Source organism: Erinaceus europaeus, chromosome 16 (assembly GCF_950295315.1).
Source record: "Erinaceus europaeus chromosome 16, mEriEur2.1, whole genome shotgun sequence".
NCBI lineage: Eukaryota > Metazoa > Chordata > Mammalia > Eulipotyphla > Erinaceidae > Erinaceus > Erinaceus europaeus.
The window spans coordinates 72,846,735-72,874,732 of NC_080177.1; the positions used below are offsets into that span (position 1 = coordinate 72,846,735).

The 27,998-nt window shown below is 40.6% G+C and overlaps 1 protein-coding gene across 3 annotated transcripts in view; it reads left to right on the forward strand.

The window, feature by feature from the left end:
• Nucleotides 1-27,998, forward strand: part of LOC103119905 (signal recognition particle subunit SRP54) — an 80,280-nt gene that overhangs the window by 34,042 nt on the left and 18,240 nt on the right. Inside the window, exons 8-16 of one of the 3 annotated variants that reach the window (XM_007530235.3) lie at nucleotides 2,840-2,990; nucleotides 5,647-5,795; nucleotides 7,660-7,760; nucleotides 8,803-8,889; nucleotides 10,539-10,612; nucleotides 11,171-11,279; nucleotides 13,644-13,814; nucleotides 15,387-15,482; nucleotides 16,735-17,257. In XM_007530235.3, coding sequence (XP_007530297.1) covers nucleotides 2,840-2,990; nucleotides 5,647-5,795; nucleotides 7,660-7,760; nucleotides 8,803-8,889; nucleotides 10,539-10,612; nucleotides 11,171-11,279; nucleotides 13,644-13,814; nucleotides 15,387-15,482; nucleotides 16,735-16,826 — 1,030 coding nt within the window. In that variant the 3' untranslated portion in view covers nucleotides 16,827-17,257. Of the gene's footprint in view, nucleotides 1-2,839; nucleotides 2,991-5,646; nucleotides 5,796-7,659; nucleotides 7,761-8,802; nucleotides 8,890-10,538; nucleotides 10,613-11,170; nucleotides 11,280-13,643; nucleotides 13,815-15,386; nucleotides 15,483-16,734; nucleotides 17,258-25,469; nucleotides 25,679-27,998 lie in introns of those variants that run through there. The other 2 variants (XM_060175424.1, XM_007530237.3) reach the window with 2 other exon arrangements.

Consider the following 27,998-nt stretch of genomic DNA (forward strand, 5'->3'; position numbering starts at 1 on the left):
TTTGCGGGTCGGGTGGTGGGGCAGTGGGTTAAGCGCATGTGGCGCAAAGCGCAAGGACCGGCATAAGGATCCCGGTTCGAGCCCCCGACTCCCCACCTGCAGGGGAGTCACTTCACAGGCGGTGAAGCAGGTCTGCAGGTGTCTGTCTGTCTTTCCCCCTCTCTGTCTTCCTCTCCTCTATCCATTTCTCTCTGTCCTATCCAACAACAAACAACATCAACAGTGGCAATGATAATAACCACAAAGAGGCTACAAGAGCAACAAAAATGGGGAAAAATGGCCTCCAGGAGCGGTGGATTCATGGTGCAGGCACCGAGCCCAGCAATAACCCTGGAGGGAAAAAAAAAAAAAAAGAAGTTTGAAAACAACCAGGGTAACAAAAGGGAATGAATAAATATTAAAAGAAAAAGTTTGATTATTCTAAAATGACTTATAATCTGGAGTTATCTCCAGTAGAGATTCTGATCATTGCTTTCCCTTGTTTATATTTTGCTAGTAAATTGGATAGTTTACACATATTAAGATGATAAAAGAATGGAGTCTAGGGCTAGCCCAATAGCTCACTGGGATAGTGTATGGTCCTTTGCCATGTGCACAACCCAGGTTGGAGCCCAATCCCCACCACATTGAAGGAAGCTTCAGTGTTGGGTTCTCTTTCTCTGCTGCTCTGCTGCTTCTCTGTCTCTTATATAAGGGAGTGGGGGAAGGGGGGCTTAGAACCTAGGTTAAATTTATGACTTATTTGAGGAAATAGCGTTTTTCTTACTGCTGTTCATATAAATGGCACATTACGAACATAAATGGTTTATGGCACCTTCGGTGAGAATGGCTGGGAAGTAGCTCTCGTGCCGGAGTGCACGCTTTACAATGTACAAGGACGTGGCTTTGAGCTCCTGTTCAACACTCGGGAGTGTGATACAACAGGGAAGCTTTACGAATGCTGGTACAGTGCTTTGTAACTCTCCTCCTTTCTCTGTCCCCCATGATCTGTCTGGAAAAAAAGGAAAAAAATAACAACAACAATAAGCTATTAGGAGTGATAGATTTATACAGACATGTAGCCAAAGTGTACCCCTAGTGGCAAAAAGCAAACAGAAAAACGGATGCAGTTGAATGATATCATCTTGTTATCTACTTGTTTGGATGATCAAAAATAAAGCAAATAAAGTTTGGGTTTGTTTATTTTTAGTATCACTGGACCCTCATGCATGCTTATCTTGGGTGAACCTTCTGAGTCTAGGATTTAAAATCCTTTCTCAAATTCCAGAAAGAGAAACTTCCGGGAGGTTTTGATTAGAAATACATACAAATCGATTAAGGGAGAATTAGCATCTTTACTAAATTCGTGTTGTTTCATTTAGGAACCTACTATGTCTCTTTTGTTATGAAATTTTGTGGGGCTAGAAGATGACTCCATGGGTAAAACTCTGACCTTACCATGCATGAGATCCGGGGCTTGATCCCTGGCACCACAAAGGAATGCTATGAATACTGCTAAGGGAAAACCATGGATGAAGGAGCAGTGCTTTGATTGGTGTCTTACCCTCTCCCGTTCTCTTTCTTCTGTTTCCTCTCCCTCCTTTTCTCAAAAATATAAAATAAATATTGGATTGTACAGTCAGCTCAGTGGTATGGTGCATGTGGAAAGCCCTGTTCATTAAAAAGTATGTGTTTAGGAGGCCAGGTGGTGGCATATCTGGGTAAGTGCACGTTACCATGAGCAAGGACCCAGGTTCAAGACCTGGTCCCCACCTTCAGGGGGAAAGTTACTTAAAGTGGTGAAGTAGTACTACAGGTGTCTCCCTGTCTTTCTCTCTCCTTCTCTACCCCTCTTTCCTCTCAATTCCTCTCTGTCCTATCAAATTAAATAGTTTAAGAATATCTTTAAATAAAAAGATTTTTAAAGAGAGAACAATTATGTAGTATTGATATTTTTGTTTTGAATACCAAAGAATAGAAAAACCTTAAATGGCCAACAACAGGACATTTATAGTCATCTGAGGAATTGATCTTGATATCCTAAAAGTCATATTTTACAAGAATATTTAATGGCAGTATAAAATGCTTACCAAAGCATTAAGTGGAAGGACAGATGGGAAACTCCATGTGACATCAGTTTGATTATTAAGGAAAATGTGAAAAAGAGAAAATTGAGGGAAACAGAAAAGACCTGGCAGCACTACCATTATCTTTCTTTCTTTCTTTCTTTCTTTCTTTCTTTCTTTCTTTCTTTCTTTCTTTCTTTTTTAAACTAGAGCACTTATCAGCTCTTTTTGGTGGTGCGGGGGATTGAACCTAGGACTTTGGAGCCTCAGGCATGAGAGTCTCTTTGCATAACCATTATGCTATCTTCCCCCGCCCCCATTACATTTCTAGTGGAAAATACTGCTCTCAAAATATATTGCTATATTTAGTACATATTAGATTATATTGTTTTTGTTATCTTTTTTCCCCCCCGCACACTGGGGTTTTGTAGGGAACTTACTGCCTGCATGATTCCATCACTCTGGAGTTTTTTTTTTTTTAAATTAATTTCAGAGAGAGATGGGAGGGAAGTTGTGGGAGGGAGATACCATAGCACTACTCATGGAATCTCGTAAAGCTCCCTCTGTATGGTCTTCCCATAGCACTGAGGGCTCAAACCGACATTCTCATACATGGTGAAGTGTGCAGTATAGCAGGTGAACTATCTCCTAAATTCTAGATGACATTCTTCTAAATTGAAATCATTACTACTTCTTTAGACTAAGTGTGAGGTATGCTAGCAGTTTCTAAATTTTTATATTTGGAAATTTTGCTCTTTTGGTTGCTGTTAAATCATTTTATCCATGTTAAATAGCTATACAGAAATGGATCCTGTTATCATTGCCTCTGAAGGAGTGGAAAAATTCAAAAATGAAAATTTTGAAATTATTATTGTTGATACAAGTGGTCGACATAAACAAGAAGACTCTTTGTTTGAAGAAATGCTTCAAGTATCTAATGCTATAGTAAGTAGTCTTCAATTTAAATTTGAAACACTTTGGTTGATTCGCATACAAGCCCTAATTGCTGGTGATCTATATAATTTTTTTTTCTGTAAGACAGATTTCAAATAATTTATCTCCATTTTTGCTTACCTGTATTCATATAATAGTGACTTATTCTTTTCTGTGTTGAACATGAAATTTTCCCAAATTTAAAAAATATCTTTTCTCACTTAATCACTCTGTTAATATAAATAGGAAAATAGCAGAATATTAACCTATGATATCTAATTTTCTTTTTTTGTACATTTAAATTAGATTGGAAATGTACTTTAGATGAAATTTGACAGATTTTTCAAAATGAAACATTTAAAAATAGTCATCATTTAGTGTCTCTTTAAAATTGTGATGGGGGAGTAGGGCTGTAGTGCAGCGGGTTAAGTGCAGGTGGCGCAAAGTGCGAGGACCTGCCTAAGGATCCCCGTTCGAGCCCCCAGCTCCCCACCTACATGCGGTGAAGCAGGTCTGCAGATGTCTCTTTTTCTCTCCCCCTCTCTGTCTTCCCCTCCTCTCTCCCTTTCTCTCTGTCCTATCCAACAATGATGACATCAACAACAATAGAACAACAAGGACAGCAAAAGGGAATAAATAAATAAAAATAAATAAATTGTGATGAGGGCTAGGGAGGTCAGTCGCATAATGGTCATACAAAAGGACTTTCATGTCTGAGGCACCAAAGATTCCAGGTTCAATCCCCAGTATCACTGTAAGCTAGAGCTAAGCAGTAATATGGTTTAAGAAAGAAAGAAAAGAAAAATGCGTAAAGTTATGGTAAAGGGGTTGGATGATGGCACACCCATTAGAGTGCACATATTACGATGTTCAAGGACTTGGATTCAAGCCCCCTTTCCCCACCTGGAGGGGGAAGCTGCAGGAGCACTGAAACAGTGTTGCAGGTGCCTCTCTCTTTATCTCCCTCTCTATCTTCCCTTTCTCTGTCAATTTATCCCTGTCATCAGAAGAAAAAAGTAGCCATTGGGAGCAGTAGATTTGTTGTACAGGAACTGAACCCTAGTGATAACTCTGGTGACAAAAATTAATTAGTTAATTAATTAAAATTGTGATGAAAATAACGGAGAGAAACATTTAATCGGTAGCATATTTTAGGCGCCTATGTTTTGGAATTGGTTAATAGTTAATGCTTATAAGTTTCTTTTTAGCTATTCAGTTTTTCTTTATCTGTTTCAGCAAAGCTAAGAGAAATAGCCACACCTGAATTTTACTCATTTTTGTTTCAGTACATACTTTGATTCCTTTTTAAAAAAATCTTTCTCTCTGTGTCTCTATCTTCCCCTCCCCCTCTCAATTTCTCTTTGTCCTATCAAATAAAATAGAAAAAAATAAACGAAGCAAAAAGAAAAGATAGCCGTGGGGAGCAGTGGGGACTGATAGTGCCAGCACATTGCCCCAACAATAACCCCTGGTAGAGAGAGAGACAGAGACAGAAAGACTGACCTGCTTCACTGCTCATGAAGCATCCTCCATGTAGGTGGGCGTGGGGGACTCAAACCTAGGATTTTATTTGATGCTTCATAAGGGCCAGAACCAAGGTTCTGTGTTTACACCTGAGTAGTAATTAGGGATTCACAGCCACAAGTGCTTGACTGAAATTAGAATACTGAAGTTTATTCAACATGGATGATGATCAGGATTTTGAGGTTGCAAGAACTTTTTGCAGGTTGCTGGTATGCTGGTATGCACCAACTCTCACAGCCATTTTCTCTGACTCCACTCCCAGGGTCTGTTACTGTGGAAGCTGATTTCCAGTATAGTTGCATCTACCAGGGCTGCTCTCAGCTAGCTGCTGAGAGAGTTAGGATAGCTGCCTCTGCAGCTTCTCTCTGGTTTGTAGCTTGTGTCTGTTGTAAACTTGTAGGCATAAAACTGTCCTTGGATTGCAGGGCTCGTGTATTAATTTAGCCTGTCCCTTGTTCATTTGACTAAAGTTCAGTATTTTATGGATCTTTTCCAGTTGTGATTATTGTCACGTGATGGGTTTTTTTTTTTTGCCTTTGATGAGAGTATATGTTTGCATCTTTGCCAGTTGAATACTAGACTTTTTATCTCTTGCTATGGAAGCTTGTTTGATATCTAAGCCCATTAACATATATATATATAATTTATTTTATCTTAATTAGAGAGTTACAAAGAAAAGAGAGAGAAAGTAGAGTATTTCTCAGCTCTGATTTCTGTGGTTCTGGGGATTGAATTTAGGACCTCAGAGCCTCAGGCATGAGAACCTTTGTATAACCATTATGCTGTCTCCCTAGCCCCCAAGCTCATTTCTGTGTGGAGTTTTCTGTGTATAACATTGTGACTGCGTTCTTGTTATGGGAGTGAAGTAAAACAGATCTTTCTCCTTTGTCCGTCAATCCCATTTTAACTGTATTGAGATGTCTATTTACCTTTATTATTGTTTCCCTCTGAATAGATTGTAAAGCCCACCAACACAAAGATTTTCTTATTTATCTCTTTCTCTAGGACCTAAAAGATAGCTAATACACCTTTAATAACTTTTTATTGATTGAATTTGTAATTATTTATAATAAATATTTTTCTGTAGCTTTTCATGATGAAATTAACTTAAGATCAGTATGTATCATTTGTTTAAATTTTCTAGCAACCTGATAACATTGTTTATGTGATGGATGCCTCCATTGGACAGGCTTGTGAAGCCCAAGCTAAGGCTTTTAAAGATAAAGTAGATGTAGCCTCAGTAATAGTAACAAAACTTGATGGCCATGCAAAGGGAGGTGGAGCGCTTAGTGCGTAAGTACCTATGTTATTGTCTTTTCTTATGGGCTAATATGTGTTGTATGTTCATGTACACCACACACATGCGTGACTGTGTGTGTATGGCTTTCTTACTGATCTTTTTAAAAAGACTTGTTATTTATGAGAAAGAAGCATACTGTCACTCTGGCATACACAATGCCAATAATCAAATGTAGGGTCTTGTGGTCTGGGAGGTGGCGCAGTGGTTAAAGTCTTAGACTCTCAAGCATGAGGTCCTGAGTTCAGTCCCAAGCACATGTATCGGGGTGATGTCTGGTTATTTCTCTCTCTCCTGCTATCCCTCTCATTAATAAATAATAAAATATAAAAAAATGAAATAAAACCTATGGTCTCGTGCTGGTGGGCTCAGTGCTTTACCAACTACAGCACCTCCTGTTTTTCCTCATCTTTTATAAGATACTTTTTTTTCCTTTTTGTTAGTGATTTAATGTTGATTTATAAAATTATGAGATAACAGGGGTATAATTCCTGCCACCACAGTTCTGTGTCCCTATTCCCTCTATTGGAAACTGCAGTAGGTCTCCCAAGGTCACAAATATGGGTTGACTATTATAGTTATAACTAGCTATATTTATATTTGCCCATTTTTTCCCTATGGTCCTGCCTTCTCTTCCTTTTTCTTTTTTAAAATATTCCCTTTTGTTGCCCTTGTTGTTTTATTGTTGTAGTTATTATTGATATCGTTGTTGTTACATAGGACGGAGAGAAATGGAGAGAGGAGAGGAAGACAGAGACTTCCTGTCTTCCCCTTCTCTCTCCATTTCTCTCTGTCCTATCCAACAACGAACAACATCAGCAATGGCAATGGTAATAGCCACAACGAGGCTGCAACAACAAGGGCAACAAAAAGGGGGAAAATGGCCTCCAGGAGCGGTGGATTCGTGGCGCAGGCACCGAGCCCAGCAACAACCCTGGAGGGGAAAAAAAAAAAAGAGTTGAGAATAGGGCTAGAAAGCTGAATGTATCTTCCAGTAGTGTACCTAGTAATGAGTGAAACAAAAGTTTAGGGGCTGGGGAGTGAGTCACTCATTTAAGTGGACATGTTATATATATATAGTACATAAAGAACTAGGTTCTGGGAGCCCAGTGGTGGCACAGCAAGTTAAGCGCAGGTGGCGCAACGCACAAGGACTGGCATAAGGATACCAGTTCGAGCCTCCAGCTCCCCACCTGCAGCGGAATCACTTCACAGGCGGTAAAGCAGGTCTGCAGGTGTCTGTCTTTCTCTCCCCCTCTGTCTTCCCCTCCTCTCTTCATTTCTCTGTCCTATCCAACAATGACGACATCAATAGCAACAACAATAATAACTACAACAGTAAAACAACAAGGGCAACAAAAGGGAATAAATAAGTAATTTTTTTTTAAAAAAAAAAGAACTAGGTTCTAAGACCCCAGTTACCACATATGGGGGAGGAGATTCACAAGCAATGAAGCAGTACTCTTGGTATTTCTTGCTCTCTCTCCCTCTCGGCCTTTTCATCCCCTCTCAATTTCTTATTCTCTCTATCCAATAACTAAAAAAGTATTTTTCAGTGGTCTGGGAGGTGGCGCAGTTTAAAGCTTTGGACTGTCAAGCATGAGGTCCCGAGTTCGATCCCTGGCAGCACATGTGCCAGAGTGATGTCTGGTTCTTTCTCTCTCCTATCTTTCTCATAAATAAATAAAATATTTTTAAAAAGTATTTTTTAAAAGTTCAAATATAAATCTCTCTGATGCAGTTCTTTTTAAACTAGTGAAGAGAAATTTGAGCTAATTTCTTTTGTTTAATTAGCTTTGAAGTCTACTGGAAATATGTTTCCCTTTTTGAGATTATTTTTTGTTTTCATTTCCATAATAGAGTTGCTGCCACAAAAAGTCCAATTATTTTCATTGGCACAGGGGAACATATAGATGACTTTGAACCTTTCAAAACACAGCCTTTCATCAGCAAACTTCTTGGTATGTACAGTGGTGGGGGATAGAGAAAACCTCTTAGAAATGGTATAGATACTTATGGAAGATTAAGATTTTTTTCACTTCTCTGACTAGTTTAGGGAAGTAATTTTCTTCCATGATTTTGTCACCTATAGATAGGGATGATAGCTATCATCCTTATACATAGTTTGAGTGGTAAAATGAACTAGCAGATGGAAGTATCTTTTTTTTTTAAGATTTATTAATTTCATGAGACAGTGGGCATCAAGGAGACACCAGAGTGGTGGTACTCTGGCATAGGTGGTGCTGAGGATCAGAACTCAGAACCTCATGGTTTTAAGTCCAGAGTTCTACCACTGTACTACCTCCTATTGTACTGTTTGATAGAAAGTTCTTCAGCATCTTTAGAAAGATTTTAGAGCACAATATAGAAATCATTGGTTATATTATTAATGGTGGCAATAGAAATAGAATTCATAGTGTTTCTAGGTGTTCTCGCTAGCATGAAATTAATCTGTGGACTTGAATCCCTGCTTTTTCATTGAACCTTTCTTTCTTTCTTTCTTTCTTTCTTTCTTTCTTTCTTTCTTTCTTTCTATTTTTACTTTATTATTATTTTTTTTTTACCAGAGCACTGCTCAGCTCTAGTTTATGGTGATGTGGGGGATCGAATCTGGGAGTTTGGAGCCTCTTTTATTATTTCTTTAGGGGGGGGTTAATGTTTTGCATCCGACAGTAAGTACAGTGTTTTGCACATGCGTAACATTTTCCAAGTTCTCTACATTTTTTTCTTTTATTACCAGAGCACTGTTCAGCTCTGGATTATGGTGGTGCAGAGGATTGAACCTAGGACTTTGGAACCTTGGGCATAAGAATCTCTTTACCTATCATAGAATCTTTCTAGCTTTGTTTTTTCCTCATCTGTGAAGTATAGTAGGAATATCTGGAAAAACAAAAAAGAAAATACTTCCCTACTTCACAGGGTTTTTAATATGTGCATGTATTTACGTGATGTAAAGCACAGTATTTAACAGGTGTTAATTTTTTCCCTTTTTGCTTCTTATAGGTATGGGTGATATTGAAGGACTGATAGATAAAGTCAATGAGCTGAAGTTGGATGACAATGAAGCACTTATAGAAAAATTAAAACATGGTATATGAGTGGCAGAATTGTTGAATCCCAGCTACCTTCCCTTGAATTCTCCTTGATAATTAGCTTGAACTGATTTGTTTGAAGTGATAAATCTGTTATTAAAGATTTTCAGATGATTTATGCAGTTTAGTTCACTTAAATATAAAATTATTTAAATCATTTTAAATCTTAGAGCAGTTACACTATCTAGGTCTTTATTTTTCTTGTAATTAAATTGCCTTAAGATTAAAATCAAGATTTTTATGTTTCCTTACATTAAAGCTAGTTAATAGTTCTAATACTCTTGTACTCTGTGATGTATATAATCTTTGTACATGTTATTTAAATATAATATATTCTATATAACATTGCACATATTTAAGTGTTTGTATATAGAAAGAAATTTTAAAGGATTAAGTTAAATACACATATATACTTGTTCATTCCACATTAAAGACCACTACTATGGAGAATTATATCAGTGTAATTAGTAATTCAGGTTCTATTTGTTTCTGATCTGTTTTTAGGTATAAAATATTTTTAAATTATTTAATTTCCTTATCTATAATAAGTAAACAATACTTAACCTCATCATAGAATTGTATATATTAAATCAGCTGGTTTATGTAACATGTCCAATACATCATAAATGTTGAACAAACATCATTGCATTTTTCTGCTTTTCTTAAATTACCTTATCTTTTAATTTCTGTGTGACTTCCTCTTTGGTCTTTCTCAACTTATTTACTATTTGTGCCTTCACTCCTGTGTGTTTGTGTCTCTCTGCCCCCCCCGTCTCTCCCTCCCCTCCCTACTCCTATCTGTGTGTTTGTGTGTCTCTCTGCCTCCCCCGTCTCTCCCTCCCCTCCCTACTCCTATCTGTGTTTGTGTCTCTCTGCCCCCCTGTCTCTCCCTCCCCTCCCTACTAGGGTTATGACTGAGGTTAGGTGCCTACACCTACATGACTACACAATTCTTGGATCTTTTTCTTTTTCTTTTTTCCTAAATAGAGGGCAAGGAGAGACACCTGTAGCATAGCTTCACCACTCATGAAGCTTTCCCCTATAGGTGGGGACTGAGCACTTGAACCTAGGTCTTCATCCACTCAGTTCCATGGATTTACCTCTCAAATGTTTTTTTTTTTAGAGGATCACTTAGCCTATCACAAGCATAACTTGTGCTTATCCTTCCTTGTACTTTTTATTGCTGAATAGTGTTCCATCTGCAATTCATCTGTTTCCTAATCATGCACAGATTAACTATAAAATAAACTCCAAATAATCTTTTCAAGTATTTTTTTCCTGTTTTCCATTCTCATCAGTAATATATGAAAATTTTGCTGCATATCATTTTTAAGTTTGATGTTATCAGACTTTTAAATTTTAGTTATCCTAGTACGTGGTTTGTCTACTTTGCTTTCAAGTGTCTTGTGTACTTGTATATGTCCATTTTCTGTTAGACTGTAAGCTTCTCTAGGGTAGGATCTGTCTATGAATTGAAGTCTTATCTGCATCCACTGATGACCTTGCACTTAGTTACTGCTCAGTTAATATTTATTATTGGGTATTTTGTAATTGTGCTTCAAAATGGACCCATGGCTAAAGAAAAGATTGCTTCTATAGAATGGAAATGTACATTCTCTAACATCTGAATTGTTTGTTTTATTTCAGGTCAATTTACATTGAGAGACATGTATGAACAATTTCAGAATATCATGAAAATGGGCCCCTTCAGTCAGATCTTGGTTAGTGATCTTAAAGTTTCTTGGTCTCTGCTATATTTCATTAAATTTTTTTTTGTTTTAAATATTTATTTATTTATTCATGAGAAGGCTAGGAGGAGAGAAAGAACCAGCCATCTCTCTGGTACATGTGCTGCCTGGGATCGAACTCGGGACCTCATGCTTAAGAGTCCAGTGCTTTAGCCACTGCACCACCTCCCGGACCACTTCATTAAAAATTTTAAGAACAGGGTCAAGTGGTGGCCCATCTAGTTGACTGCACACATTACAAGGCACAAAGACCCAGGATCAAGATCCTAGTCCCCACCTGCAGGGGAGAAGCTTCACAAGAGGTGAAGCAGGGTTATAGCAGGTGTCTCTATCTCCCACTTTACTCTGAATGAATCTGTCTCTATACAATATAAAGAAAATATTTTTTAAAATTAGCAGACACACTTGCTTTAACTATTTTAATGTTTGGGTAGAATAGGTATTTTAAGACTTAGTGAATATTCTGAATAATCTTAAGCTATTTTATATTTTTCTATATTGTTAGTCTCAATATATGTTTATATCTTTCAGGGGATGATCCCTGGTTTTGGAACAGATTTTATGAGCAAAGGAAATGAACAAGAATCAATGGCAAGACTAAAGAAATTAATGACAATAATGGATAGTATGAATGATCAAGGTAAGATGGCAGACTGCATGATTTGGAAGACAGTGAACTGAATTGAAAGACTTCCTGTGTTCTTTTGAGCAAGATAGGGGAAAATTTAGACAAAGTATTGTTAGGTAGCTTTGTAGTTGCTTGAAACCTTTTTACTCAAAGGGTCATTATTACAGGATTCACTGTGTCATGGAGAGAAATATTTAGTAAAGTGCTTCTCCAAATGACTTCTATAGAAATAGTACTAGTTTTTCATGTTGTTAACAAAAATAAGTTAAAGGGAAGTTCTGTAGTCAGATAAATTTGGGGGATGCTGGGTTAGGAAAATACCAATAAGGGGAACCAGGTGGTGATGCACCTGTTTCAGCACTCACGATGAAGTGCTCAAGGACCCAGGTTGAAGCTCCTAGTCTCCACCTGCAGGGGGAAAGCTTCTTGAATGGTGAAGCAGGGTTGCAGGTGTCTTTCTCTGTCTTCCCCACCCCTCCCAATTTCTCACTGTCTCTATCCAGTAATGAGAAAATAAATTTTTAAAAGGAAAATACCAATAAGTCTACTTAACATTTTATTTTAACCAGGGCACTTCTCAGCTCAGTCTTACAGTAGTGATAGAGATTAAACCTGGGATCTCACAGCCTCAGGCCCAAATTTACTTTATTTATTGCTTCATCTAATAGATGTTTTTATTTCCTTTGGGCAAATTCCCAGGAAAGAAATTGCTATGTCATAGGGTAGGTCCATTTCTAGTGTTGTAAGAAATCTCTAGATTTTTCCACAAGGGCTGGATCAATTGTATTACATTCCTACTGGCATTGCAAAAATGTCACTTTTCCCTGCATCCTTTCCAACATCTGACATCCTCACAGGTATAAAATGGTATCTTCTTGCCTTTATTTGCATTTCTCTGGTAATAAGTGGCTTTGAGCACGTTCTCATGTGCCTGTTGGTCCTCTGGACCTCTTCCTCAATGCCACCAGGGTTATCACTGAAGTTTGGTATCTGCATAATGGGACGACCACTGTCAATGACCCCCCCCTTTTTCCCCTTTTTCATTCCTTTATTCTCATAAAGACAGAAAGAAACAGGGAGAGAGGAGAGACACCTGCAGCTCTTCTCCACTACTTGTAAGCTTCTCCACACACACAAGTGGGGACCAGGGGCTTGACCCTAGGTCCTCACACATGGTGATTTGTGTACTCTAGCAGATGTGTGTTCACCTGTTCCAGAGGCTCATCTCTTTCAACTTAGATATGTGGAGGTTGAGTATGTTTCCCAAGGTCACTAGTTAGAGTGGAAAGAGTATGGGATGCATTCTGGTTAAGTCTGCAGTCTGGACCACTGCCGGATATGCTCACTAGCTGATTAACAGACTTCTCTTTCAGTGATTTACAGGATTATAAGGTAACAGGAGTATGATTCTACAGCACCTCCACCACTAAAGTTCTGTGCCCACAGCCCCCTCCAGCAGTAACCACCAAAGTTCTCCCAGGGTCACAGAGAAAAGTTGACTACATCCAGGCTATTTTTTTTTCCAAGTTCATATGTTTCAAGTCTCTTTTATCAGTATTATTATTTTACTTTATTTATTATTGCATAGAGGCCAAGAGAAATTGAGAAGAGAGAGAGAGAGGAAAGAGACAGAGAGATATCTGAAGCCCTGCTTCACCACTTGTGAAGCTTTTACCCTGCAGGTGGGGACCAGGAACTTGAACCTGGGTACTTACATATGATAATATGTGTGCTCTACCAAGTGGGCTGCCCTGTGGCCCCTCTCTGAAATATTCTTGAGAAGCATTTGGGTATCGGATATGGAAAGAGTGGCCATTAGTATTAATGGTTTTCTTTTTCTTTTTTTAAAAATATTTTTATTTATTCCCTTTCATTGTTCTATGTTGTTTTATTGTTGTAGTTATTATTATTGTCATTGAATAGGATAGAGAGAAGTGGAGAGAGATGGGGAAGACAGTGAGGAGGAGAGAAAGATAGACACCTGCAGACCTGATTCACCACCTGTGAAGCAACTCCCCTGCAGGTGGGGAGCCAGGGGCTCAAACCGGGATCCTTTTGCCAGTTCTTGCGCTTTGCGCCATGTGCGCTTAACCTGCTGTGCTACTGCCCGACTCCCAGTTTCAAAGGTTTTCAGTGTGTTTCACTTTACTTCAACTGAAGGGTGGGTGTATTGGTATTTACAGCTTAAGAATATAGCATACTTTCTTTCAAATACAGCACATGTAGGAATTTTAAAAATTAAATGCAAAGATGACAAGTTTTGATCTGTCTGCTGATACATTTATCACTGTATTTGTTTTCCTATGTTAAGGTATTTGTTTATTACTACTTTGACAGTGTTGTGTCTAAGTGAAAGTTACTGCCGTTTGTTCATAGAGCTTGACAGTACTGATGGTGCCAAGGTTTTTAGCAAGCAACCAGGAAGAATCCAGAGGGTAGCAAGAGGATCAGGTGTGTCAACAAGAGACGTTCAAGAACTTTTGACACAATATACCAAATTTGCACAGATGGTCAAAAAGATGGGCGGAATCAAAGGACTTTTCAAAGGTAAGACTAACAACTTTACTAGTTAATAAATTAAAAGGAAAGAAATAAAGAGATTGAAGTACTGCCAGTATTAGAAAATATTGTTTGGGCCGGCAAAATAGCTTACCTATTTTCTAACAGGTACTTTATTTATTTACTTTTATTTAGCCATTGGGATTATTGCTGGGTCTTGGTACCTGTGTGAGGAGTCCATCACTCCTGGTGGACATTATTGTTTTGTTTAGTTTGATCAAAGGTGAAATTGAGAGGGAGAGAGCCAGAGAGAAAGAGACACACCTGCAGTGCTCTACTGCTTATGAAACTTCCCTTCTGCAAGTGGCGAGGGAGGACTTGAACCCAGTTCCTTGTGCATGGTAATGTTTGTACTCTACTGGGTAAACCACTACCCAGTGCCTAAGTGACACTTTACCAGTGGCCATCACTTTTATTGAGGGTTTTTTTTTTTTTTTTTATGAAACATTAATGATGTATGTGGAAATTAATATATAAATGAAACTGTGGTGTTTTTTTTCCTGTTCTCTGAAGATATATATGTATATATCTTCAGGTTCTTTGACATTCATCTTTTCATATTTGTTAACCAGAAAGCCATTTTCTTCTGATTAATCTCTAGCTATACAAAATTTTTGTTCAGCACTCTTCCACACCTCCATTAAACAAGTGTTGTAGGAGTCAGGTGGTAGGTGAGTTAAGTGTACATGGCGCAAAGCGCAAGGACCAGCATGAGGATCCCAGTTTGAGCCCTGGCTCCCCACCTGCAGGGGAGTCGCTTCACTCTAAAGGTGTCCATCTTTCTCTCCCCCTCTCTGTCTTCCCCTCCTCTCTCCATTTCTCTCCTATCCAACAACAACAACAATAACTACAACAATAAAAAACAAGGGCAACAAAAGCGAATAAATATTTTTAAAAACCACAACTATTGCTTTAACTTACTGTGAGTAACCATTCTGTACAGTTCTGCTTATAATGGTTTGTTCACAAGTTTACCTAAAACTTTTATCAAAAATCGTAGCCATTAAGGAGGTCCCTTAAAGCAGACAGAATAGTGGTCCGGAGGTGGCACAGTGGATAAAGCATTGGATTCTCAACCATGAGGTCCCAAGTTCAATCCCCGACAGCACATGTACCAGAGTGATACCTGGTTCTTTCTCTCTCTCCTCCTATCATTCTCATGAATAAATAAATTCTTAAGAAAATATATAAGCAGACAAAACAGCTCACTTGGATAATACGCTGCTTTGCCATGTACATAGCCACACTGGAGGCAGTTTTGGTACTTTGGTTCCCCACTTGCCCCCTTCCCCTGCCTCTCTGTCACTATCTGAAAAAGAAAATCTTTTAAATGTTCCTTTATATAAAATTTCTCAAAAGTATACATGTAGCTGAGATAAAGATTGTAATATGCACAAATTATTTTGTGTGAATATATATAAAGCATTACAAGTATCTATAAGTTATTATGTTTGAGATAAGATTATAGGTGGCTTTTTATTTGTTTAATTCACTAAGTTTTCTGAGATTCCTTGAGTATGTTCAATCCTGTATTGATTTTAAATATTTTTTTTTTCTCAGGTGGTGACATGTCTAAGAATGTGAGCCAGTCACAAATGGCAAAACTGAATCAACAAATGGCCAAAATGATGGACCCAAGAGTTCTTCACCATATGGGTAAATACAAGTTGTTGCCAGTTGTTGATACTTTAATTTATAAAGGCTGAACTTTAATAGGCTTTCTATTTAATTATGAAAATCTATCAGGAGACGTGTGCTTTGAGGAAAATGGGCATCTGAATTCTAAGCTGAATATTACAGTGTCAGATAAAAGCTAACGTTTTAATCATTCTTCTGCTAATACATGTGTGATTCTTGAGCAGGTTACTTAACCATTTCTTTGTTCGTGCTTATGCTAGTGGCCTTTTGCTCTGGTTTGGAGTCCAGCTATTTTCAATTATGAAACTTTGAAATAATATAAAGATCTTTTAACTCAGCTCCAATTTTTCTGTGTAACCTATAATCAGATCCTTAACCTTTCTGAACCTAACTTTCCCCTTCTGTAGAATCACAGATAATGTCTTATCAGAAAACCTTAACAAAAAAGGTACATACTAGTTCTGAACATACAATGAGATGGTCAGTACATTGTGAATTCTTTTCTTTCTGTAAACCTGTAAAGTAACCCTTCCTTTTTGTTGAGTGCTACCTACAACAAAACTCTCTTAGATTTCCCAGGAAAAGCTTTTTTAAATTTTATTTAAATTTACAGGCTCTCTACTATGTGAGAGGTTCTGTCCTCTGATTGTTTCATTTATTATCTCATATATCCTCACAACTTGACAGGGTAGGTTATTTGTTCTTTTTCATAGATAAGGATACAGAATGATACATAATATTTGTGGCACTTTCTTTAATGAGACTGATGCCTACATTTTAGTCAGACCTACTCTATTTTTGAGGAATTACAGTATTGAGCCCCCGAAATAGCTCACTTGGACAGCGTGCTGTTTTGCCATGTGCGGGACTCGGGTTTGAGCATGGTTCCCATGTCACTAAAGGAAGCTTTGGTGCTCTAGTCTCTCTCTGCATCTCTGCCTTCTCCATCTCTGTCTTAAAAAATGAAACAAGGGGACCAGGCTATGGCGCACCTGGTTAAGCGCACACATTGCCGTGCACAAGGATACAGGTTCAAGCCCCTGGCCCCCACCTTTAAGGGTGAGAAGCAAGTATTGCAGGTGTCTCTCTGTCTGTCCCTCTTCTTCCTGTCTCCCTCTCCCCATCTCGGATTATCTCTGTCCTATCAGACAAAGAAAACAAATTGATAAGAGAAGAAATAAGAAAGCAAAGAAGTTATGGTATTTACTAGGCAAGGGTAGTAGATGCTTCAAATTTGCTTAGTAATTATCTGGTTTTACTCTCGTTCTAGGTGGTATGGCAGGACTTCAGTCAATGATGAGGCAGTTTCAACAGGGTGCAGCTGGCAACATGAAAGGCATGATGGGATTCAATAATATGTAAAAGAAGATGCCTTAATATAAACTGACTTAGTTGATTACACTATTTGCTGAGACCTCACAGTTTCCCTCTTTTTTGCAAATGGGAAAAAAAAAAGTATTTTTCTTGCCTGTCTTGACCTTTTTTGTTCTTCTTGTCTTCTCCCCATACCCTTTTGCTTTTTTCTTTTCTTCTTCTTCCCATCTTCTCTTTGATGTAAGAGAGGAATACATGTTTTTTGTGGAAATCATTATAAATTTGCATTAGATATTCCTTTGTTAGTTTTTACCATCATAACACTTAAGTTAAACAAATCATGATGTAAAATTTTAGTACTTAAAAGTTTTTAATGATCTCAAAGGCCAAGCATTACATTGTGAACAGTCCTGGTCAGAAGTTACATGATGTCTCAATAAAAATGCTGTAAAATAAACATCAAAGTGGTTATAAGTTAAGGGTTGTTAACTTTCTTTATGATATGAAATGATCCATATAGCACATTAAAAGGCAGACAGAAAAGCCAATAGCAATGGGCCATTTAAAACTATTCCTGGATTTACTCCTTTTAATACAAAATCTGAGAGACTTAAAAAAAAAATATATATATATGAGAGAGTATTTTAACCATTTACATTAGGAATTTTTGTTGAACCTAGAACAATTTTTGCTATAAAAATCCTAGTTCTACCATTTAAATTGAAACTGTAAGTTTGGTTATAGTTCATGAAGTACTGTTTTATGCTTGCATTTTTAACTTCATAGTTTTGAAACCATTAGTAGCAATATTTAATTTTTTCAAAAAGCCAGTTGTGTTATGTTCCCTACATAACAAAATTTGCTTCAAAAAATTGATGTGTTTTGATGATAACTAATGCATACATTTCCAAATGGAAAAACAATTACAAATATTAGGGTTATTGTTATTATATATTAATAATAATGACACCATGACAAGGTTAATCTTGTAACTGGTCCTGGATTGCTGGGAAATGACTTTTTAATAACTTATGGAATCAAAAATAATGAATAATTGTTATACTTATTATTAACAGAAAGATGATGTGGTATAATAGTGTATTTTGAAATAGGACGAGCTACTCCACAGCAGAGATTAATTTCTGTTGTTAGGAGAGAGTAGTAGAAATGGCCAGTTTTTTACAGTATTAACTTTTTATGACTCAAGTGTTTTTAAAAAATCTTAAAGCCAAAACATCTATAAAAAATTATTAATGATTGCAATTGAGCTTCTTGTTTACTTGGACAAAGATTTTTATGTCACATTAAGTTACTTTGACCATCTAAAAAAGTAGACTATCCCTTTAGAACATTGTAAACCCTGTGAAAATTATGTATCCTGTGTTCTGCAAAAATGTCATAGCAAAATCCAACTGAAGAAATTTGATAGGAGAAAATATTGTTCTCTAAAAATTAGTTTCTAATTAAACTTATACATACCATCTTTTTTGGGTATGCGATTTCTCTCCTTGGGGTACCACTTCTGCATTTTGAACAGCAAAAAAGACCCAGCTTTATGACTTTTAGTATTGTTTTTAGTATTTTTGTGTCTGATGTAAATTATATTTTTCTTTTTTTTAGCTCTGGCTTGTGGTGTGGGGGATTGAACCTGGGACTTGGGAGCCTCAGGCATGAGAGGCTCTTTGCATAACCATGCTATCTACCCCCACCTGCAAATTATATTTTTCAAAAGTAAAAAAAAAAAGTGGCAGAGGAAAACTAAAACATCTAAAATATTTAATTAAGCTTGTTTCTGTATCCTCTTCTGTAAAATGAGAGAAATGGAGATGTTCTCTAAAATTGTGGTTCCATTAGCTTCTCAGCCTGGTTTCTTTAATTATAAAACCTATCCTTCAGTTCTTCCACTTCTCACCAAGGTATTGATATTGGACAAGGTAAGTAGTATATATCAAAGTCAAATTCTTTAGTAATTTTAACACATTTTCTTTCATTTTTCTCTACTGTCAAAATTGTTCTCATAGTTTAGTTTGGTTTCTATTTTTTCTTGTATATCTATTACATGCATAACTTAGTCACTGTCTGGATCTAGTATTGTACAATATTAGGTTTTTCCTGAATTTAATCATAGTATTTCTTAAATACATGCAAACAGGAGACTAGGGTAATTCCTTAAGCTTACAGTGTTTATATAATCAGAAAACAAAAACAAACTTGAAAATTATCAACAAATTATATACAAAGATAGAAAAATTAAGAATTTAATGTGTTGGATTCCATTATTCTCCTAGAAGTATCATTTTTGCCGATATATGAGATAGAAGGTGTTGTGGCCCAAGAGGTGTGGTGCAGTGGTTAAATCATTGGACTTACAAGCATGAGGTCCTGAGTTTGATCCCTGGCATTGTATGTGCCAGAATAATTAGCTAGTACTCTCTCCCCTCTCTCTCTCTCTCTCTGTCGCTCTCGCTCTCTCGCTCTCACTCTCATTATTTTTTAAAATGTTTTATTTATTTATTAATGAGAAAGCTAGGAGGAGAAAGAGAATGAACCATACATCACTCTGGTACATGTGTTGCCAGGGATTGAATGCAGGACCTCATGCTCAAGAGTCCAATGCTTTATCCACTTTGCCACCTCCAAGTCCACTCTCTCATTTACTAATGAATAAATCTTTAAAAAAAATTATATGAGGGGCTGGTGGTGTTGCATCTGGTTGAGCACACGTTACTATGCACAAGGAATCAGGTTCGAGCCCCTGGTCTTCACCTGTAGGGGGGAAGCTTTGTGAGTGGTAAAGCAGGGCTGCAGATGTCTCTCTGTCTTTCTCCCTATCACCACCTTCCCTCTCAGCTCCTGGATGCCTCCACCCAATAAATAAATAAAGATAATACAAAAAAATTATATATATATGTATATATATACATACACACATATGTATATACATATATGTGTGTATATATATATACACACACATATATATACATATATATACATACATATATATATGTGTGTATATATATATATGGTCTTGGTATATACAATATATTGCAACTTTATGCAGTACTGTTTTGGGGAAAAAGTATTATGTAGTAAAAATGATTTTAAGGTTTGTTATAGGAAACATTATTTTGTTCAAATAAATATAATGTGAGAGGAAGTCCTATGTTCTGATGTGGTATAATCGTTGTAGTGACCTTTAATGGAAATACAGTGTCATATAGTTAAAAAGAAGAGGAGATGACATAATGCTTATGTAAAAAAACATTCATGCCAGGGAGTCAAGTGGTTGCTCTGCGGGTTAAGCACAGGTGGTGCAAAGTGCAAGGTCCAGCATAAGGATCCTGGTTCGAGCCCCTGGCTCCCCACCTGCAAGGGAGTCACTTCACAAGTGGTGAAGCAGGTCTGCAGGTGTCTCTTTTCTCTCCCCCTCTCTGTCTTCCCTTCCTCTCTCCATTTCTCTCTGTCCTATCTAACAACAACAATAAAAAACAAGGGCAACAAAAAAGGGAACATAAATCAATTTAAAAAAATAAAACTTTCATGCCCAAGGCTCCAAAGTCCTAGGTTTAATCCTCTGTACCAATATAAGCTAGAACTGAGCAGTGCTCTTGTTAAAAAAAGAAAAGAAAGAAAGAAAATAGAAATGTGATGTTACAAATAAATACAGTTATACCAAGAGCAACATAACTAGAAAAATCTCTAAAAAAAAAAAAGAAACGAAAAATCTCTAGAAGTAAAGTCTTATCATGCATATTTCATTTTTTCAGCAGGGTTATCACTGGGGCTCAGTGACTGCGCAACCCCACCAGTCCCAGTGACCTTTTGTTTTTCTTTCTTTCTGTGATGAGACAGAAATAAAGAGGGAGAAAGAAATATTCCTGCAGCACTGCTCTACCATTTGTGTAGCTTCCTCCCTGCAAGTGGGGGCTGGGGACTTGAGTTTGTGACCTTGTGCATGGTAATGTGTCTACTTTATTGATGTGCTACATCCAGACCCCTTAATACCGTATTTTAAAATGTGAGGGGCCAGGTGGTGGCTCACCTGGTTGAGCACATTCATTAGAGTGCACAAAGTCCCAAGTTCAAGTCCCTGGTCCCCACGTGCAGGGAGGAAGCTTCACAAGTGGTGAAACTGCTGTTGGTGTCTCTGTCCCTCGCAATTTTGCGTTGTCTGTATCCAAAATAAATAAAAATATTAAAATAATAAAATGTGAATGTAGGTGGTAGAAAGAGTAAATCATAGCTATTCTGTGTTACTATCAGTCAGTGAGGTGCTAATTACTGCTAACTGAAATAACATCCAAGGTGCTAATTATTGCTAATTGAAAACTTTTTCCTGGGCAGGGTGGTAGTGTCCTGGTTGAGCTAGCACGTCATAGTGCTCAAATACACAGGTTCAAGCCCCCATTCCCTACCGGCATGGAAGAAACTTCATGAGTAGTGAAACAGTGCTACATGTCTCTCTCGTTCCTTCCCTCCTTCCATTTCCCCTCTTCGTTTCTATTTCTGCCTCTATCCAAAATTACAAAAAGAAAGAGAACTTTTCCCAATACCCTGCTATGAGGACGTGAAACACAGTTCACATTGGCATAAAGAGACAAAGTGAAAAAGGGCGGGGGGGGGGGGGGGGGGGGGCGGGGCGATGCATGTCGGGAAATTGTTAAGCCAGCTCCCCCTGCTCCACTCTGCATTCCTGATACTATGGCCTATCTACTTAATCATTGTTTTGCTTGAAAGATCCCCACCCATTCCATTCCTTTGCTCTATCTTTCAAGACCCTCCCTGCCTCCAGGGTATCATTAACCCCACCAGTTAAAACCCTCACAACAGTTGCCAAGGAAGTTTCTACCTTCCCAGTGCCCTTTTGCCTTTCTCTACCCCTTTCCTAGCCATTTCCATTTCCGACTTGTCACTTCCGGGTCTGGCCTTTAAAAGCATTGTTCTCTGATCAGTAAAGACATTGCACTGCCACTGGGCCACGAGTTTGAGTCATCTCTCCCGTGTGGCTGAATAAGTAGCAGCCCAGGCTGGCTCCGGTTGACTTCTCTCCACCCCCACGCTAGCCTGGCAGACACATCCCTTTAAGCACACATAGTGCGAAGTGCATGGACTGCGTAAAGATCCCAGTTGGAGCCCGCACTCTCTACCTGCAGGAGATCCACTTCAGGATCCGTGAAACAGATCTGCAGGTGTCTTTCTTTCCCTCTCTACCTCCCCCTCCTCTCTCAAATTCTCTCTGTCCTATCCAATAAAATGGAGGTGGGCAAAGTAAATCATAATATAAATAGGGTTTACTGAATATCCAAGTGCAAGGATCCAGGCTGGAGCCCCCGCTCCCACCCGCTGGGAGATTGCTTCATAGGTGGTGAAGCAGGTCTACAGGTGTCTATCTCTCTTATTTCCTCTCAATTTCTCTCTGTCCTGTCAAGTAAAAAAAGTAGAAAGAAAAAATAAAGGAAAAACGGCCACCAGGAGCAGTGGATTTGTAGTACTGGCACGGAGCCCGAGCAATAACCCTAAGGCAAAAAAAAAAAAAAAAAAACGCAGATAATTATAGTAAGGACCCTTTATTATAGTTCAAGCCCCCGTCCCCATCTGCAGTGGGAAAGCTTTGTAATTGGTGGGACAGGGCTGCAGTTGTCTATCTCTTCCCATCTCTGGCTCCCTTCCCCTCTCAATTTCTGTCTCTGTCCAAAATAATAAACAAACAGGGCTGGAGAGAAAGCATAATGGTTATGCATTGGGTGGTGGGAAATTGGGTTGAGTGCCTATGTTACCATGTGCAAAGACCCAATTCAAGCCTCCAGTCCCCACCTGCAGGGGTGGGAACTTCATGAGCTGTGAAGCAAGTCTGAAGGTGTCTCTGTCTCTCCCTCTCTCTATTATCCTGCTCTCAATTTCTTTTAATTTTTTCATACTTATTGCCTTTTGTTGCCCTTGTTTTATTGTTGTAGTTATTATTGATGTTGTTGGATAGGGCAGAGAGAAATGGAGAGAAGAGGGGAAGACAGAGGGGGAGAGAAAGACAGACACCTGCAGACCTGCTTCACCGCTTATGAAGTGATTCCCCTGCAGGTGGGGAGGCGGGGCTTGAACTGGGATCCTTATGCTGGTCACACCGGGCTAGGCGGTGGTGCACCTGGTTAAGCACACATTATAGTGTTCAAGTACCTGTGTTCAAGTCCCTGGTCCCCACCAGTAGGGGGAAGTCTTCATGAATGGTGAAGTAGAGCTCCAGGTGTGTGTGTCTCTCTCTCTCCTATCTCCCCCGTCCTTCTCAATTTTTCTCTGTACCCAATAATAATTTTTTTAAAAAAAGACTTCCTCCAGGATTATTGCTGGGGCTCGGTGCCTGCACTGCAATTCCACTGCTCCTGGAGGCCATTTTTTCCCATTTTGTTGCCCCTGTTTTTATTTATGTTTTTTCTTAATATTTATTTCCTTTTGTTGCCCTTGTTTTTTGTTGTAGTTATTACTGGTATTGTTATTTATGTCATCGTTGTTGGATATGACAGAGAGAAATGGAGAGAGGAGGGGGAGAGAAATACAGACACCTGAAGACCTGCTTCACCGCTTGTGAAGCGATTCCCCTGCAGGTGGGGAGCTGGGGGATCGAACCGGGATCCTTACGCCCGTCCTTGAGCTTTGCTCACCTGCTCTTAACTCGCTGTGCTACCACCTGACTCCCTATTGATGTTACTGTTATTGGATAGGACAGAGAAACATGGAAAGAGGAGAAGACAAAGAGGGGGAGAGAAAGACACCTGAAGCCCTGCTTCACCGCCTGTGAAGCGACTCCCCCCCTGCAGGTGGGGAGCCAGGGGCTCTAATCGGAATCCTTATGCGGGTCCTTGCGCCTTGCACCACGTGCGCATAATCCACTGCGCTACCTCCCTGCCCATGACTATTATTTCTATAACTATCCTCCCCTTCTTTTGCCTCCAGGGTTATTGCTGGGGCTCAGTGCCTTCACCATGCTCCTGGAGGCCATTTTTTCCCACTTTTGTTGCCCTTGTAGCCTTGTTGTGGTTATTATTGTTATTGTTGATGTCGTTCATTGTTGGATAGGACAGAGAGAAATGGAGAGAGGAGGGGAAGACAGAGGGAGAGAAAGACAGACACCTGCAGATCTGCTTCACCGCCTGTGAAGCGACGTCCCTGCAGGTAGGGAGCCAGGGGGGAGCCGGGGGCTTGACCCAGGATCCTTGGCTTTGCGCCTCCCCGCTGCAATACCGCCTGACCCCCTTCCTTACATTTCTATTTTCCCGTTCCTGCATCACCTTCTCATTGTCTTGCTCTCTTTTCCCTTATAAGGAAATATTGACCTCATTGGCCAGTTGGCTACTTCCTCAGCACAGGTACCCCTTTATAAACTTGTAACTGTGTCAATAAGTTCCGTTTTTTGCAAAAGTGCCCTAAAAGAGGTTTGTGTATCATCTGCTGCCACTATATGCTAGAAGACCCCTTTTAACGAACTCACTCCTGCCTTGTTCCCCCCAACACTGACACCCTCCTCTCTCGATTTCTGTCTATCCAACAACAATAACAACAACAACAATGATAAACAAGGGCAACAAAAGGGGAAAAATGAAAAAAAAAACAAAAAACTGCTTCTCTGCTTCTGAAGCTTTCCTCCTGCAGGTGGGGACCAGGGACTTGAACTCATGTTCTTGTGCACTGGAACATATGCACTCAACTGGGTATGCCACTGTGCAGCCCCCATGAATGTCTTTTTGCATAATCATTATGCTATCTCTTGAGCCCTAATTTAAAAAGTATTTATTTATTTATTACTGGATAGAAATAGAAATTGAGAGGGAGAGAGTGTCAGCTGCAGCATTGCTTCACTGCTCCTGAAGGTTCCCGCTGTAGGCAGCAGCTTGAAACCAGGCCCTTGCGTATTGTGACATGTGAACTGAGCCGTGCTTTGGTTAAAAAAAAAAAAGTAAAAGAAAATCACCTTTGATGTTGAATGAAAGGTATTTGGGCAAGACTCACTGAAGAACACTACTCAGCAGTTCTCAAGAACTGAATCCTAGATCCAGGAAGCTGTTGGCTGATGGCTGCTATAAAGATGGAATTCAGCGGGTGGAGGGCAGCTGGTGGCGCACCTGGTTAGGTGCTCACATTAGTGTTCAAGGACACAAGTTCAAGCCCCCAGTCCCTTACCTGCAGTGTTCACGTGAAGCTGGTCTTCAGGGGTCTTTCCCTCTTTCTCTTCAGAAATTTTTTTTTATTTATTAATGAGAAAGATAGGAGGAGAGAGAGAAAAAAATCTGACATCACTGTGGTACATGTGTGCCAGGGACTGAACTGCTTTAACCACGGCACCACTTCCCGGACCGACCATTCTCCCTCTCTATATTCCCCTTCCCTTCTCAATTCCTCTTTCCCCACCCAATAATAAAACAAACAAACAAACAAATACATGTGCTTAAAAAATGGAATTCAGGTGCAGGCGGGAGGCATGACGTCTTCGGCGGTGCCCAGGGCTGACCGCGCGCTCCCACCCGGGGCAGGGCAGCTTCCGGAGTAGCCGAGGCCCCGCCCCGAGTGGCGCGTGACCCCGCCCCGAGTGGCGCGTGACCCCGCCCACGTCAGGCGAGGTGCCGGGCGGCCCCGCCCCTCAGCCCCGCCCCGCCCCGCCCTTCTGTGCAGCCCGGCCGTCCTCCTGCGGCGTGGCCAGGGCGCAGCTGGTGAGTCCGGCTGGCAGATCGCGGGCTTGGGCGGGGAGGCGGAGGATGGAAGTGGGCTTATCGGCCATTGCGTTGTATCTCGCCAGCGCCAGCAGCCCTGCGGCAGCGACCGCGATGGAGCCAGTGAGCCGGGCGGAAGGAGGAGACGCCGTCGCCGCCTCGGGAGCCGCGGCCGTCGCGTCGCTACGGGACCCGGCGCGGCAGGTGGGTGAGGCCGCGGGCGGAGCGGACGGAGCGTAGCGCGAGGCCGAGCGAACCCGGCCGCCCGCCGCCCGCCGCCCGCCCTGGGCTCCGAGTCCACAGACACCCTCGGGCGGGAAGGAGCTCGGGGCCCCGGGCGGGCGGCGGGCGGCGGGCGGCGGCTCGGCGCTGAGGGGCAGCAGGAGGGCGGGGCCCCGGGCCCCTTGGGCCGCCGTCAGCTGAGGCGCCTCCGCCCGGCGCGGCCTCCACCCTGCGACGAGCCCCGCAGCCGAGGGGCGCTTAGCGTCGGCTCGTCCTGCTCGCTGCTGCGGGGGCTGCGCCTTTCTCCCCCCGAGTCACCAAGGCTCCGTCAGAGCTCCTCCCTGCCTGTCTGTCTGTCTGTCCGTCTCCCTCTCTCTCTCTCTCTCTCTCTCCCCTCCCTCAGATTTTATTTATTTATTTTTATTTATTAATTCATGAGAGAGAGAAAGAACCAGACATGCCTCTGGTACATGTGCCGCCGGGGATTGAACTCGGGACCTCACGCTCGAGAGTCCACAGTGCCTTAGCCACTGCGCCACCTCCCGGACCACCGTCCTGTCTCTTTGTTTAGATAGCGACAGGCAAAGGCAGACAGTGAAAGGGACCCACGGCACCAAAGCTTCATTCAAGGCTGCGGGGGCCAGGCTCGAACCTGGCTCCTGCCCAAGGCAAAGCTGCAGAGTGTGCAAGTGAACTGTTTCGTCAGCTTTGTTGTGGAAGAAAAAAAGAAAAAAAATATATATATATGTAGGTATGTCCATGTGACACTGCTCAGATCTGGCTTCCGTGGTGCCAGGGAAGATACATTTTGCATGTTTTGAGGGGCCGGGTGGCGTCACACCAGGCTGAGCACACACGTCACAATGTGCAGGGACCCGGCTTCAAGGTCCGCAGGTGTCTGCCCCCTTCCTCTTGATTTCTGGTTGTCTCTGTCCAATACACAAATATTAATAAAATTTAAAAATATATACATGTTTTGATAGCCATGTTAAGAAAAAAGGAACCTGTGACATTATGTTTTTTAAAAAATATTTATTTTATTTTTGAGAGAGATGCAGAGGGAGAGAGAGAAACACCGGAGCACTGTTCAGCTCTGGCTTATGGTGGTGGAGGGGATTGAACCTGGGACTTTGGAGCCTCGGGCATGAGAAGCTGCATAACCATCATGCTGTCTCCCCCGCCCTATGATTTTCTATGTATGTCTATCAAAAACTCGACAGGGGACCTGGAGATGGTGCACCTGGTGGGGCGCACACATCTCATGGCCTAAGGACTCGAGTTCAAGCCCCTGGTCCCTACATGCAGGTGGCAAGCTTCACAAGCTGTAAAGCAGGGCTCTCTCTCTCTCTCTCTCTCTCTCCCCCCCCTCTCTTTTGAACTCTACCCAAAAATAAATAAATAAAATCAACAGGTAATTAATATGAAAGTTATCAAAAGGACATTTTGCTTTTTTTTCTTAAAGGCAAAGCCCTTTTAAATTTATTTTATTTACTCCCTTTTGTTGCCCTTGTTTTTTTATTGTTGTAGTTATTATTGTTCTTATTGATGTCGTTCTTGTTGGATAGGACAGAGAGAAGTGGAGAGAGGAGGGGAAGACAGATCGGGAGTGGAAAGTAGACACCTGCAGACCTGCTTCACCGCCTGTGAAGCGACTCCCCTGCAGGTGGGGAGCCGGGGTCTGGAACCAGGATCCTTACTCCGGTCCTTGCACTTTGTGCCACCTGCGCTTAACCCGCTGCGCTACCCATCTGACTCCCAGGACATTTCACTTTTTATGTACTCAGTCTTAGAGACCTGGGATATTTTACACCTGCACACCTCAGTCTGAAGCAGTCACGTTTCAAGCAAGCATTAGCTACCTGTGGCTCCTGGCTGCTTTGTGGGGCGGCCCAAGTTTAGGCCCGTTTGTAGGTAGGCAAGGCTTGGAGGCTTATTTTGTTCAGATTTGGTAGTCTAAAGTAGTAGTTAGGTTTTTTTGTTTTTTTTTGTTGCCTTTGCAGCTCATAGCTGGCTTTTTTTAGAGAGAGAAATAGAGAGGGAACAGCTACAGCAGGGGCACCTCCTCCACTGGTGTGGGTGAGGCTTGAGCCAAAGCAGACTCATTATCCAGGTGGGCTGTCCTGTTGGTAGTTTAGGTCTTTGACCAGGTAAAATTGAATGGTGAGGAATTGCCTGAATTGAAACCATTTCAATTGGTAATTGACTGCATTAATGTTATTTTTCCTAAGTGTCGGAAACCAATAAAATATCTAAATAAAGAAGACTGGGGCCTGGGTGGTGGCACACCTGATGGAGTTCACAC